At 38.3% G+C, this 13,179-nt stretch overlaps 1 protein-coding gene across 4 annotated transcripts in view; it reads left to right on the forward strand.

The window, feature by feature from the left end:
• Positions 1–12,547, forward strand: part of LOC143022780 (caltrin-like protein 2) — a 14,874-nt gene extending 2,327 nt beyond the window's left edge. For 2 of the 4 annotated variants that reach the window (XM_076181135.1, XM_076181136.1), the window contains exons 3-5: positions 7,870–7,905; positions 9,723–9,870; positions 11,995–12,547. In XM_076181135.1, the coding sequence (XP_076037250.1) occupies positions 7,870–7,905; positions 9,723–9,870; positions 11,995–12,010 (200 nt within the window). In that variant the 3' untranslated portion in view covers positions 12,011–12,547. The remainder of the gene's footprint in view (positions 1–7,869; positions 7,906–9,722; positions 9,871–11,994) is intronic. The other 2 variants (XM_076181137.1, XM_076181138.1) reach the window with 1 other exon arrangement.
• Positions 12,548–13,179: the final 632 nt, after the last annotated feature.

Consider the following 13,179-nt stretch of genomic DNA (forward strand, 5'->3'; position numbering starts at 1 on the left):
CGGCTTTCCCATAGGATCCGTATCGATACTTAAAGGTCAACTGAGAAGATTTTCAAAGAGGTGATGAATATTTGCTAGATGTATGGCTTAATCACTTTTTGATAAAATAATGCAAAAATAAGTCCAAATTATTACGCAGTGTGATAAAAAGTCCTATCAAAATTTCGGTAGCAGACGAACTTTTCCTTCGCCGATCTTCGGCTCTTCTCGTAATGGTCTATTGGCTGTGACGCCAATCTCGATCTGGAGGGAGGAATTCGTACTGATTACAAAGTATTACAAAGGCGGAGCACGCCGACAGGAGACCTTTTGGTCCATATCTAGGTCGGATGCGAAAAAATCATAATAATAGAAAAATAAAAAATAAAAACTATAATAATGTAAATAACAAATAAAATACATAAATAAATGCATAGGTATAGTTAGATAATAAACAAACAGGCAAATAGCAAACAATAATAAATTGACACCAATAATAAATGAAAATCAAAACAGACAAATGATAACAAAACAAAAACAAATGATATGAAATAAATTATAATCATTACAGCATCTTGCTTAGATGTTTATCTAAATTATTCTTAAAGCTTCGAACTGAACTACATTGCACTGCCTGTGCAGGAAGTTTATTCCATTCGTTAACTACACGGTTGGCAAAGTTGTTTCTACCTACTTCCAAATTCAATCTATTTCCGGACAGTTTGAGACGATTATTTCTTGTCTGATTCTCATTCAGTGTGAAAATTGTGTCACTTTTGATGTTTTCAATTCCCTTTAGAATGTTAAAGACCTGTATCAAGTCACCTCTAAGTCTACGCTTTTTTAGGGAAAATAGATTCATATGTTTTAGTCGATTTTCGTATGTTTTATTTTTGATATTTAGAATCAGTTTTGTGGCTCGCCGTTGTACTTTTTCCAGTCTGTCAATGTCTTTAATGAGATTCGGTGACCATACGGAAACAGCATATTCCAAATGTGGACGAACTAACGATTTATATAGCTTGTTAATGAGTGATGGACTTTTAAAATCAAAAGATCGCGCAATCAGTCCTAGAATCTTATTTGCTTTCTCAGAGGCTGAAATACACTGCTTGGATGATTTAAGATCGTTACTGATAATTACACAGAGAGCTTTTTCACTATCCACTTTTGTTAACGAATTTCCAAATAACTTGTTATCAAAGGATTACAAAGGCGGAGCATGCCGACAGGAGACCTTTTGATCCATATCTAGGTCGGATGCGAAAAAAGAATCATATTAATAATGAAATCTTTAATAAAAACTATGATAGTGTAAATAACAAATAAAATACATGAATAAATGCATAAGTATAGTTAAATGATAAACAAACAGGTAAATAGTAAATAATAATAAATTGACATATAACTAATAATAAATGAAAATCAGACAGACAAATGATAACAAAACAAAAACAAATAATATAAGATAAATTATAATCATTACAGCATCTTACTTAGGTATTTATCTAAGTGATTCTTAAAGCTTCGAACTGAACTACATTGCACTACCTGTGCAGGAAGTTTATTCCATTCATTAACTACACGGTTGGCAAAGTTGTTTCTACCTACTTCCAAATTGAATCTATATCCGGACAGTTTGAGACCATTGTTTCTTGTCTGATTCTCATTCAATATAAAAATTGTGTCACTTTTGATGTTGCCAATTTCCTTTAGAATTTTAAAGACCTGTATCAAGTCAACTCTGAGTCTACGCTTTTTTAGGGAAAACAGATTCATATGTTTTAGTCGATTTTCGTATGATTTATTTTTTATATTTGGAATCGTACTTACTGTTATTTTTACCTATGTGCATTACCTTGCATTTACTTGTGTTAAATTTCATTAGCCCGTTTTCAGACCATTGCTGTAATTTATCTAAATCTTCTTGAATATCTAATTGATTTAAGTGATCATTTGCCATTCCGCACAGTTTTGTATCATCAGCAAATTTGGAAACAGTAGATTTTAGTCCATGGTCTATATCATTTATATATACTATGAATAGAAGTGGCCCAAGAACAGAACCCTGAGGAACTCCACTTGTAACATTTTTCCATCTAGAAGTTTTCCATTTAAAACAACTCTCTGTTTTCGATCAGTCAACCAATTACTAGTCCAACTTAATAGGCTACCACTTATTCCGTGCGAAGCTAATTTAGTAAGTAGTCTTTCGTGTGGGACGGTATCAAAAGCTTTTGCATATAGACTTAGTTATTTTGCATTTAGTCTTAGTTATTTTTTTCAGCTGTTACAATGTGCCTATGTGTTACAATGTGCAAGTACCATTACCAGCAGCGAAATTGAGATACAATGTGAAAATTACCATGGTGACAGTGCCAGGCATATGACTGATGGCTTCTCTTCCCCACAGTAACATCTACCGATCGTTTTATAGACATGTCTGTGGGTATCTTTTGCTAGTTTTCCTCTCCCCTTAAGTAAAACCATTTCTCTATTCTCTTCGCTTCATAGGCTTGTTTTGTTGTACCTTATCACCGATAAAAACACTTTGTAATTCATGAATCTTTGAAACTTTTGCCTGTAAATATGAAGCTTGACCTAGATCAGGAGATGATTCATCCATGCAGAGACTTTCTTGAAAGTTTTAGGTGTTACTCATAACAACCTATGAAATCCACCTCTGCTGCAACTCAAGCGTTTGTACCACCAAGTCCGAAGTTTCACAGACCTGTACAGGTTTCCATAAGGCCAGAGAGACACAAATAAACAGAGCCATGACCAAAGCTGTAGATGCCCAAGTGGGTGGTTGCCTAGCTTGGTTGAAGGAGGTGGCATCAACCCAGACTGAACCTGTCACAGATGTATCTGCGTCCCTACCCGAGGCAGTTGCCTTATCTGAGCCAAAGTGGGACAAACCCTTGGGTCTTGGGTGTAGCAGTTGTGAGGAGGATCCAGTGGTGGACGACATAGTGGATATGGTGGACACAGATGATCCTGATTGGAAACCAGACATGCCAGATAATAGACACATGGACTTTGATGAACCTGACATGTAGGTTTTGACTATCACTTTGACTTTCTTAAACAAACCAAAACCAGGATAATTAATAAAACACTAGGATAGTTAATACCTCCTTGCATGAAATGATGAACTATCCATGTACTGTGGACGTGGAGATCTTGGTGTGGATGTATTTCCAATCAAATAAAACCAAAACCAGGCCTGCTGGGCATGCTGAAGCCTGGCTGGCAGATAGGGCCAGGCTCATCAACATCTGCTAGATATTAGGCCTACCATTTCATGCCATCAGACCTTCATCCGCATGTCTAGTTGATAAACCAACGAAATCATGTGCCTGGTCTGGTGTGGTGTGTGGTTGGTGGTGTGCATTTATGTATGTAAACGTGGATGCAGTAATGCATTCCGACGAACTCACCAGTACTTATTTCCCGCACGTTCTGGGCGTTCATCCTCTGAGGATTCCTCGCTCTCGACATGTTCTTTGTCAGTTGAGTTTTGTTTGGATATCCGAATTGGTTCGTACTTGTCTCCTTGTACCGTACTCACATTGGATCAATCTTCTTCACTCGATGTGAAGTCACTTTCGTATTGCGCACCGGCCATGTTGAAGAATGTAAACAGGAACTTTTATGTCATCAGTATGCCCTAGCGGTGGAAAACGTAACTGCGACATTGAATTTTTCGTCTGCTATCAGGCACTTTTAAGATCATTTTATTTTAGTGTTCTAACATCTTAGTTCTATTTTCATACATGCATTAACAAATAAATAAATGAATGAATAAAAGTAAATTCAAAGCCTTCTCAGTTGACCTTTAAACTACTTGGAAACTTGTCGTCCAAAATATCGATTCACGACAGTTAATTGATTAGTTATGGTTTGTGGTTTAGCAATGTTTCCCTGGTTGTGCACAATCCCTTACCTCCCATCGTGTGTTATCCTATATTCTACGTATTTATCTAGCTAATCAATGGGTGTTTGTATTTTGGTTAAGAGTTTTCTTTATGAAGTTTTGGAGGGATGATTACAAAAGTTACAAAGGCTGAGCATGTCGACAGGAGACCTTTTGGTCCGTAACTAGGTCGGATGCGAAAAATTATAATAATGATAAAAGAAGTAAATAAATAAACAAATGAAAATATAATAATGTAGATAGTAATAAATATAATAAATAAATGCATAGGTATATTTGAATAATAAACAAACAGGTAAATAGTAAATAATAATCAATCGACAGATGCATTATATTAAATAAAAAGCATACATATACCAAGGCTTTTTCCCCCTTCCAAGGGAGGTAGCCAAAAAGGGAAAGGCATAAAAACACTCCCACCCATTTCATCCCTAAATACACTCCACACCCCTCCCGCCCTTCCTCTCATCTGAGCACCTCCTGGATGACGGGTCATCCCTGCACCCTGCCCACCGCCCTGGGTCAGAAGCAGTGTCGCAAGACACAGTACATCCACAGCAAGGCCGCTTCATTTAATCGGCGACCCCCCCTCTCCGTCAAATATCAATAAACAAATAATAACAGTTATAGATAGATAATATAAAATAAATGGCAGGCATTACAGCATCTTGCTTAGGTTTCATCTAAACGATTCTTAAAGCTTCGAACTGAACTACATTGCACTGCCTCTGCAGGAAGTTTATTCCATTTATTAACTACACGCCTGGCGAAGTTGTTTCTACCCACTTCCAAATTAAATCTATTTCCTGACAGTTTGAAACCCTTATTTCTTGTCTGATTCTCATTCATTGTGAAAATTTTGTCACATTTGATGTCAATTTCCTTTAGAATCTTAAAGACCTTTATCAAATCACCTCTGATTCTATTCTTTTTTAGGGAAAATAGATTCATATGTTTTAGTCGATTTTCGTATGATTTATTTTTGATATTTGGAATCAGTTTTGTGGCTCGCCGTTGTACTTTTTCCAGTCTGTCAATGTCTTTAATGAGATTCGGTGACCATACGGAAACAGCATATTCCAAATGTGGGAAAACTAACGATTTATATAGATTGTTTATGAGAGATGGACTTTTGAAGTCAAAAGGTCGCACAATCAGTCCTAGAATCTTATTTGCTTTCTTAGAGGTTGAAATACACTGCTTATATGATTTGAGATCGTTACTGATAATTACGCCAAGATCCTTTTTACTATCCACTTTTATTAATGAATTTCCATATAACTTGTAATCGTACTTACTGTTATTTTTATATATATGCATAACCTTATATTTACTTGCGTTAAATTTCATTAGCCCGTTTTCAGACAATTGCTGCAATTTATCTAAATCTTCTTGAACATCTAATTGATTTAAGTGATTATTTGTCATTCCACACTGCACAGTTTTGTATCATCAGCAAATTTGGAAACAATAGATTTTAGTCCGTGGTCTAGACCATTTATATATACTATAAATAGAAGTGGACATCTCATCCTAGGTCGCCCCCTCATGTTCACTCCTTCCACATCTGCCTTCCACACATCTTTTACTAGTCTTTCTTCTCTCATTCTTTCCATGTGTCCAAACCATCCTAATACTCTTTCATCAACCCTATCTCCCAACTCCCTTTCCACCCCAGTTCTCCTCCTCACCTCCTCATTTCTCACTCTATCTAGACTAGTAACCCTTATCATACTTCTCAGATACCTCATCTCAAAACACATTCAAACTCCTCTCTTCCTCTCTTATGTTCCATGTTTCTGCCCCATACACCGCTGTCGGCACAATCACTCATTCATATAACCCCTTAGCATCCATTCCCAAATGTCTATTTTTCATTACACTTTTTAATCCCCCAAGGCATTTACTCGCTTCTCTCAATCTACATTCTACCTCCACCTCCATTCCTCCCTTTTCTGCCACATTCACACCCAAGTATCTAAAACTATTCACTTCCTCCAGTCGCTCTCCCTTAATACTAACTTCCAGTCTGCTGCCACTTTCACCCCTTGTACATCTCATCACCTTACTTTTACCCACAATTATCTTCAATTTCCTTCTTTTAGACATTTTCCCAAACTCTGTCACTAACTTCCTCAATCCCTCCTCTGATCCTGCTACAAGCGCAGTGTCGTCCGTAAACAACAGCTGGCTTATTTCCCACTTTTCTTTAACTATCTCCAATCCCTGACCCACTACCCTTGCATTTACCTCTCGTACTACCCCATCCATGTACAAATTGAGCAGCCAGGGTGCCATAATACATCCCTGACGAAGTCCCACCTTTACCTCAAACCACCCACTCGCTCCATTTCTAATCCTGACACACGCTCTACAACTCTTGTAAAAACTCTTGACAGCTCCTAAAATCTTTCCTCCTATCCCGTACATCTGCAACACCTCCTACAGTGCCCTCCTGTCCACCCTATCATAAGCACCTTCCAAATCCACAAAAGCCCAAAAAACATCCTTACCTTTTCCTATAGCTTTCTCACATATCTGTCTTACCACAAAAATTTGATCTACTCAACCTCTACCTGTCCTAAACCCACACTGTTCCTCACCAATTACTCACTCTGTTTCTCTCCTAATCCTCTCAATCAAGGCCCTCCCATAAGCCTTCCCTCTGAAACTACTACACTCACACATGTCCCCTTTTCCTTTGTAAAGTAGAACTATACAGGCACTCCTCCAGTCCTCCGGCACTCTACCCTCTCTTAAAACAAAGATTAAATAACCTCACCAGCCAGTCCACCATAACTGTACCTCCTTTTTCAGACATTCTGCATGACATCCATCCAGAATAGGTGCCTTACCTGCTCACATGATCTTAACAACTGCCTTCACTTCATCTTTCCTTATTTCTCCTCCATTTTCCTTACTCATCAGTGTCATTTTCTTAGCACTTCCTACTGCAACTACCTTTCCTTTCCTATCCTCCTTCACATTTAGCAACTCTGATGATAGTTTCCATACTTTTTTCTACGATTGAAGTCAACCTTATAGGCCTGTAGTTATTTGGTTTCTTTTTGTCACCTTTTTTGAATATGGGAGTAACGTTAGCTAACTTTCATTCTCTTGGGACATTTCCGGATATGATGGATTTCTTGAAAATAATTTCTAATGGAACAAAAATATCATTATTCATTTCCTTTAAGATTCTTGGATGCCAACCATTAGACCCTAGTGTTTTATTAACTTTGAGTTCTCTATACACCTTTTAATTTTTTCTTTTGTTATATTTACCATAGTAAGTTCACCTTAGATTTTTCACATGTTTTATTTTGGAATTCACTTTGAGGTGTTTCGTTTACGAATACTGAGCTAAAATCGTTGTTTGAAATATCACACATTCCTTCATTTGAATATTCAAGTTGACCGTCAGTAGATAATAGTGAACCAATGTGATTCCTAAACCTTTTTTTTTTATCTCTAATATAACTATAGAATTCTTTGGGATTCTCTTTAGATTTATCAGCGATATTCATTTTGTATTGTCGTTGTCTTTTTTTAGTGTCTTTTTTAAATCTGTATTATTACATAACTATGATAGTCATTAAGTGCACCCAATCACTTGTATTTCTTATAAGCCTGTCTCTTTTTAGTAAGTGTTTAATGTTCAAGACTGGGTAAATTATCACTATTGTTTGAGGGCGTAAATGAGAGTAGGTGATTGTTGCAGTGTTGTGGTATTGTGTGGTATTGTGAGGAAAGTTTCGCACTGTATTGTAGTTTCCTGTCAAGAGTTGGTTGTGTTTGAAGCAAGTGTCCGTTGTTCCCTTCGTCTGTACAATATGTTTATCTTTGTATGTGTATATGTACATTTATCTGTATGTAGTGAATCCTGATTCATAGATCAACGTATTGAAATAACGGTTAATGATTCTTTTCAAACAATATTCTTGCTATTTTAGTTTCAGAGAGTGCAGCGAGGAACTTGAAGGGACAACGTGAGTATTATTGCCGGTACAGACGGCGAGTATTTTTGAAAACTACATCCATCCATATTCATCGGCTGTATTTCTATTTACATTTCCTGTTATTATTTGACATATTTCCCATGAGGTTATATTAAATCTAAGTCTTACCATGACAAAAGCTCTAACCTTTAGAAGCAGCATGTGGGACATATTTGCTTTAGATGAGTTATATTTACCTGGGAACAGTGAGTATGGCGCGCCACTCTGCCTGGGAATTTATTGGAGTTAATTCACATGGATGGCAAGCCGTGGACTGACGGCCCGTGGTAGATGGTTCTTTGGTGATTTCTCCCAAAACATCTCGAACTCGCTTTAAGCTGTAGTCTGTGCGCTCCAAGGATGTGACATGTGTCGTGATTTACTACCAGCCATTCTGCCAAATCGACCTTAGTACATACTTCTCTCTCATATTTCCCATCAACTGTATGCACTATTTTATTTGATTTTTTTTCAATATTCTGTATACAGTACAGGAAACTGTATAGTACAATGAGTATCAGTTTTTAGGATTATAACGATATGAATCAATTCTATGACACACGTCAGAGCTTTTTCCCCATGTTGCCAGGTCAGGTGGAATCGGGTGGGTAATCAGTGTTACAATCCTAAAAAGTGGTGCTTATTGTACTATACTGTTTCCTTCACTATATACACAACATGAAAAAAATATATATAGAGCATAGATGGGAAATATGAGAGGCGCATGTACTAAGGTTCATTTGGCACGACGTATTCCACACCCTGAACGGGCTCAGACTTTAGGACGGATCCTCCTGTTAAATCTATGATCTAAATTTTAAAGGGAATATGTACATAGGGGCTTTTCTTTCTAGTCACTGATTTTAGATGTTCCTTAAGTTGAAAACAATTGCAGGGAGAAGCGTCTTCTTCATCACCGAACGAGGGGTCGGGATCACGGAGATGGGTGAAATAGGTTGACGACAGCAAAAATGAAAGGAAAATGGGAACTCGCCACGCAAGGAATCTAGTCCATCCCACACCCCTTTATATTGTTTTACTATCGGGAAATAAATCACTTCAACCCCATTTGCTTTGCGTTCGTGGCCCATTTGCTTAGTTGTGGTTTCGAGTCCCGCACCCCTCTCCGATCCCAGCAGCTGGTTAGCTGAACAAACAGTCCAACCACATAGGGCAAAGGTGACGGCTTTCTTCATATACTGTAGTGGACAATGTAAAACTGCAAAACTCACTTGGTTGAACAACTATGCCAATATATATATATATATGTATATACATACATACATACATATATATATATATATATATATATATATATATATATATGTGTGTGTGTGTGTGTGTGTGTGTGTGTGTGTGTGTGTGTGTGTGTGTGTGTGTGTGTGTGTGTGTGTGTGTGTGTGTGTGTGTGTGTGTGTGTGTGTGTGTGTGTGTGTGTGTAAGAGAGAGAGAGAGAGAGAGAGAGAGAAATGGGTGGGGAAGGGCAAACGAAGATGTGTTGGGAATAGAGTTTATTGCCCTAACGTTTCGACCAACTTGGTCTTCTTCAGAAAAAGACCAAGTTGGTCGAAACGTTAGGGCAATAAACTCTATTCCCAACACATCTTCGTTTGCCCTTCCCCACCCATTTCTTTCTCAGTTGTCTGAATTGATTTTTAAATATATATATATATAGATATATATATATATATATATATATATATATATATATATATATATATATATATATATGTTTGTAATATCTTTGTAATTATTCTAGTTGGCTTACTTTCGCTGGTCCTAAAAGCTATTTCCACATTTCTTTTCAGCATCAAGGTCATGCCCTGATACTACTGGAATCATCACTATATGCGTATTTACGCCAGAAAACTGCTTCTCAGACGCCCAATGTCCTAGGAATCTGAAATGTTGCCCTTATGGATGTGGTAAAAGATGTTTGCCTCCCGGGAAGGGAAGGTGAGTCAAGAAGAGAAGAAAAGGTAAAAGGCGCAGGTGAACAGATTCTTATCAAAAGAGGAGGCGGTAAGGGAAAGATGGACAAAACATTATAGATGTGTTCAATGTGGAAAAGGATAGGGATTGATCGGCGGTAGCAGTGGGAGGTGCTAAGAAAGTGACGGTGGTGAATGAGGAAATCGGAGGAGAAATTAGAAAAGATAAAGTGCAAGTAGTTTTGAAAATAATGAGAGCAAGTAAGGCACCTAGGTTAGATGGGTGTCATGCGGAATGTCTGAAGATTAGTAGACTGGCTAGTGAGGTTGTTTCATGTGTGTCTAAGGGAGGGTAGTGCCGGAGGACTGGAGTACCTGCATAGTTCCATTTTACAAGGGAAAGGGGGCAAATATAGCTGGAGTACTTTGAGGATTCACTTTGGTGTGTGTAGTTGGGAAGGTTTTAATTTAGAGGATTAGAAGAGGAACAGAGGGAGTAATTCATGAAGAACAGTGTGGGTTTAGCAAAGTTGTGGTTTCATGGATCGGATTTTCGTGGTAAAGCAGATATGTGATAAACCTTTAGCAAAAATCAATGATGTATTCTGGGCCTTTATGGATTTGGAAACTGCTCATGACAGGTAGACATAAAAGCACTGTGGAAGGTTTTGTATATGTATGGGATTGAGGGAAAGCTGTTAAGGGTAGTCAAGAGTTTTTACGATAATAGAAGAGTCAATTAGATTTGAAAATGAAAAGAGTGAGTGGTTTGAAATAAAGGTGGGAATGCGACAGGGATGTCATGTTGCCATGGCTGTTCAATGTATACATGGGTGGGGTGGTACGGGAGAAGGACAAGGGCAGGAGACTTGAGATGGTTAAAGAAAATGGAGAAAAGTGGGAGGTGAACCAGTTGTTGTTTGCTGGCGACACTGCGTTTGTGGCAAGGTCAGAGAAGGGAGTTAGTGGCTGAGTTTGTGAGGGTATGCGATAGGAGAAAATTGAAGGTAAACATAATTGATAGGTGATGAGATGTACGAGGGGAGAGGCTGGTAGTGAGTTGGAAGTAAGTCTTAAAGGAGAGAGGCTGGAGGAAGTTCATAGCTTTAAGTATTTTGGGTCATACGTGGCTGTATGTGGTAGAGACATGGGATTTAAGAGGCAGAGGAAACTTTTAGATGTGCTTGAGATGAAATGCCCGAGAAGTATGGTAAGGGTTACAAGGTTGGACAGAGTGAGAAACAAGGTGAGGGGAAGAGAAGGAGATGGCAGATAGAGCTGATGAAAGAGTATTGGGATGGTTTGGACACGTGGAAATAATGAGTGAAGAAATATTAGTAAAAGAGGTGTGGAAGGCAGAGGTGGGTGGAGTGAACTTGAAGGGACGACCGAGAATGAGATGGATGGATGGGGTGAAAGATACTTTGAGCAAGAGGGTAATGTCTGTTAAGCAAGGAAGGGAGAAGGCAGGAGTAAGGGGCGACTGGAGAATGGCTACGTATGGATGATACTGTGATGTAAGGAAAGAAGGGAGGGTGTGGGGGATGGTGGGTTGGTAGTGATTACGCATGAATAATATTTTGACGCATCCCGAAGGGATTTTTCCCAGTCTTCTTTCTTTCTGCATAATGGGACGGAGAGTGCATAATGGAGCGTTCTTGCTGTGGATGTGCTGTGTCTTGCTGTGTTGCTTCTGACCCAGGGCAGTGGGTGGGATTCATGGATGACCTGTCGTCCATGGAAGCTAAGTGAGAGGGAGGAAAGAGTGGTGGATAGGATTGGAATGGGTGGGAGTGGGTGGTTGCCTTTTGACTTGGCTATTTCCTTTGTAAAGGAGGAAAAGCTCTTTCTGTATAGATAGATATTGATTCTGAATAACCATTGTGGCCATTGAATTAATCTTTGACATGCTTGTTTATGGGACGACTTCACAAATTCTAAATAATTGTGATGATCATTAAACTGAAGTTTATCATGGCTGACTAGTCTATGGGATGGCTTCACGTTGGTTTTCAGAGTTTTGTTAAAATAATCGTCGAGTGTTCATCTTGTATGCTTTCTGGCACTCGAGAGGAGAGATTTATCAATTAAAGCTTTACTCGCTCGTTTATTGATTCTGTAATGACTTATTTCACAATTTTATCTTCAGGTTCAGGCTTGATTGAACTTGCTAGTCTGGATTTATAGCTGGCATGGAGGTCGACCCACCATCGTCCATTCATGCAAAGAATATTGACGTTAACAAAGTCAACAACGACAAACGTAGAAATGAATCTGGCTCATTCAACATCGGCACAAGCAACCCCTTTTTGTCATTCTATGGTTGTCCATAAACAAATGCCTGTAAACATAGTTCTTGTGAACGAGGTCTTCTGTGAATACAAGATCCAAGATTGAGTTTTGCAGTGAACTGAAGAAAATGTGTGTATCACCATTGAAACCTGTCATAATGCTCGTTCAGAATTAGAAAACTGTTAATATTTTTTCATAACTGGATATTTGATATTTGTTTAACACTGTTGGTTACTTGTAGTATTTCTTTTTATTTTGGGTATCTCTGCTTGTACCAGGTACCATTTTTACTTTAATTCTGGTTACTGTAAAAATATGTTATCGTCTTTGTTACACTCCCATAGTAACAACAAGGTCGACATGTTATTTGGTGTACAAAACTAGAGTATAGAATAAAACCATACATAGTTTTCCTAACGGTGGTGTATCTGAAGGATCCTCCAAATTCCTCGCTTCCCGGCCATTCAAGTTTACTCTAAACCTCTATCAAAGGCTGAAAAGCACCACATTCCCTGGAATGTTTGTGACAAAAGAACAAATTGCCCACACGGGACAGTCGTTTTCATTTCAAGAATGATAAACATGCATATGGAATGCGAAAGTTTGCCACAGCTTGTCAATTGATCAATTATTACTTTGATAATTGTAATATGCGAAAGCGCTCTGCTTGGTTTAGTTTCCCAGTGGTTACTCTTACACAAAGCATATTCATATAGAAGGTTGAACATTCTGCAAGAAGAGGCAACAGCACAACATAAGAAACCGTTACTGAAACGACGATTCCGTGCTGTGATCTGGAGAAAATAACTGCTAGGAAAAAGCCCTTGAACACAAACTCTACAAACCACTTCCTTAACACTACCCATACGAAAAGTTAACTAAAGTACACCAACTTAACCATGTACCTAAGACCGGGAACACAATTGGACTTGAGTCTTAACTACAACAGATTCTGGCTGCTGGGTGGAGACCTGATCTTAGGCACGTTAGTATCACTCTAGTCGTCCTGGGAGTGATTTTTATGCTGAATTGATTTCAGGGC

The sequence above is a fragment of the Oratosquilla oratoria genome, unplaced genomic scaffold, assembly GCF_046742065.1.
Source record: "Oratosquilla oratoria isolate Oo_2021 unplaced genomic scaffold, ASM4674206v1 SCAFFOLD174, whole genome shotgun sequence".
In the NCBI taxonomy this organism is placed as follows: domain Eukaryota; kingdom Metazoa; phylum Arthropoda; class Malacostraca; order Stomatopoda; family Squillidae; genus Oratosquilla; species Oratosquilla oratoria.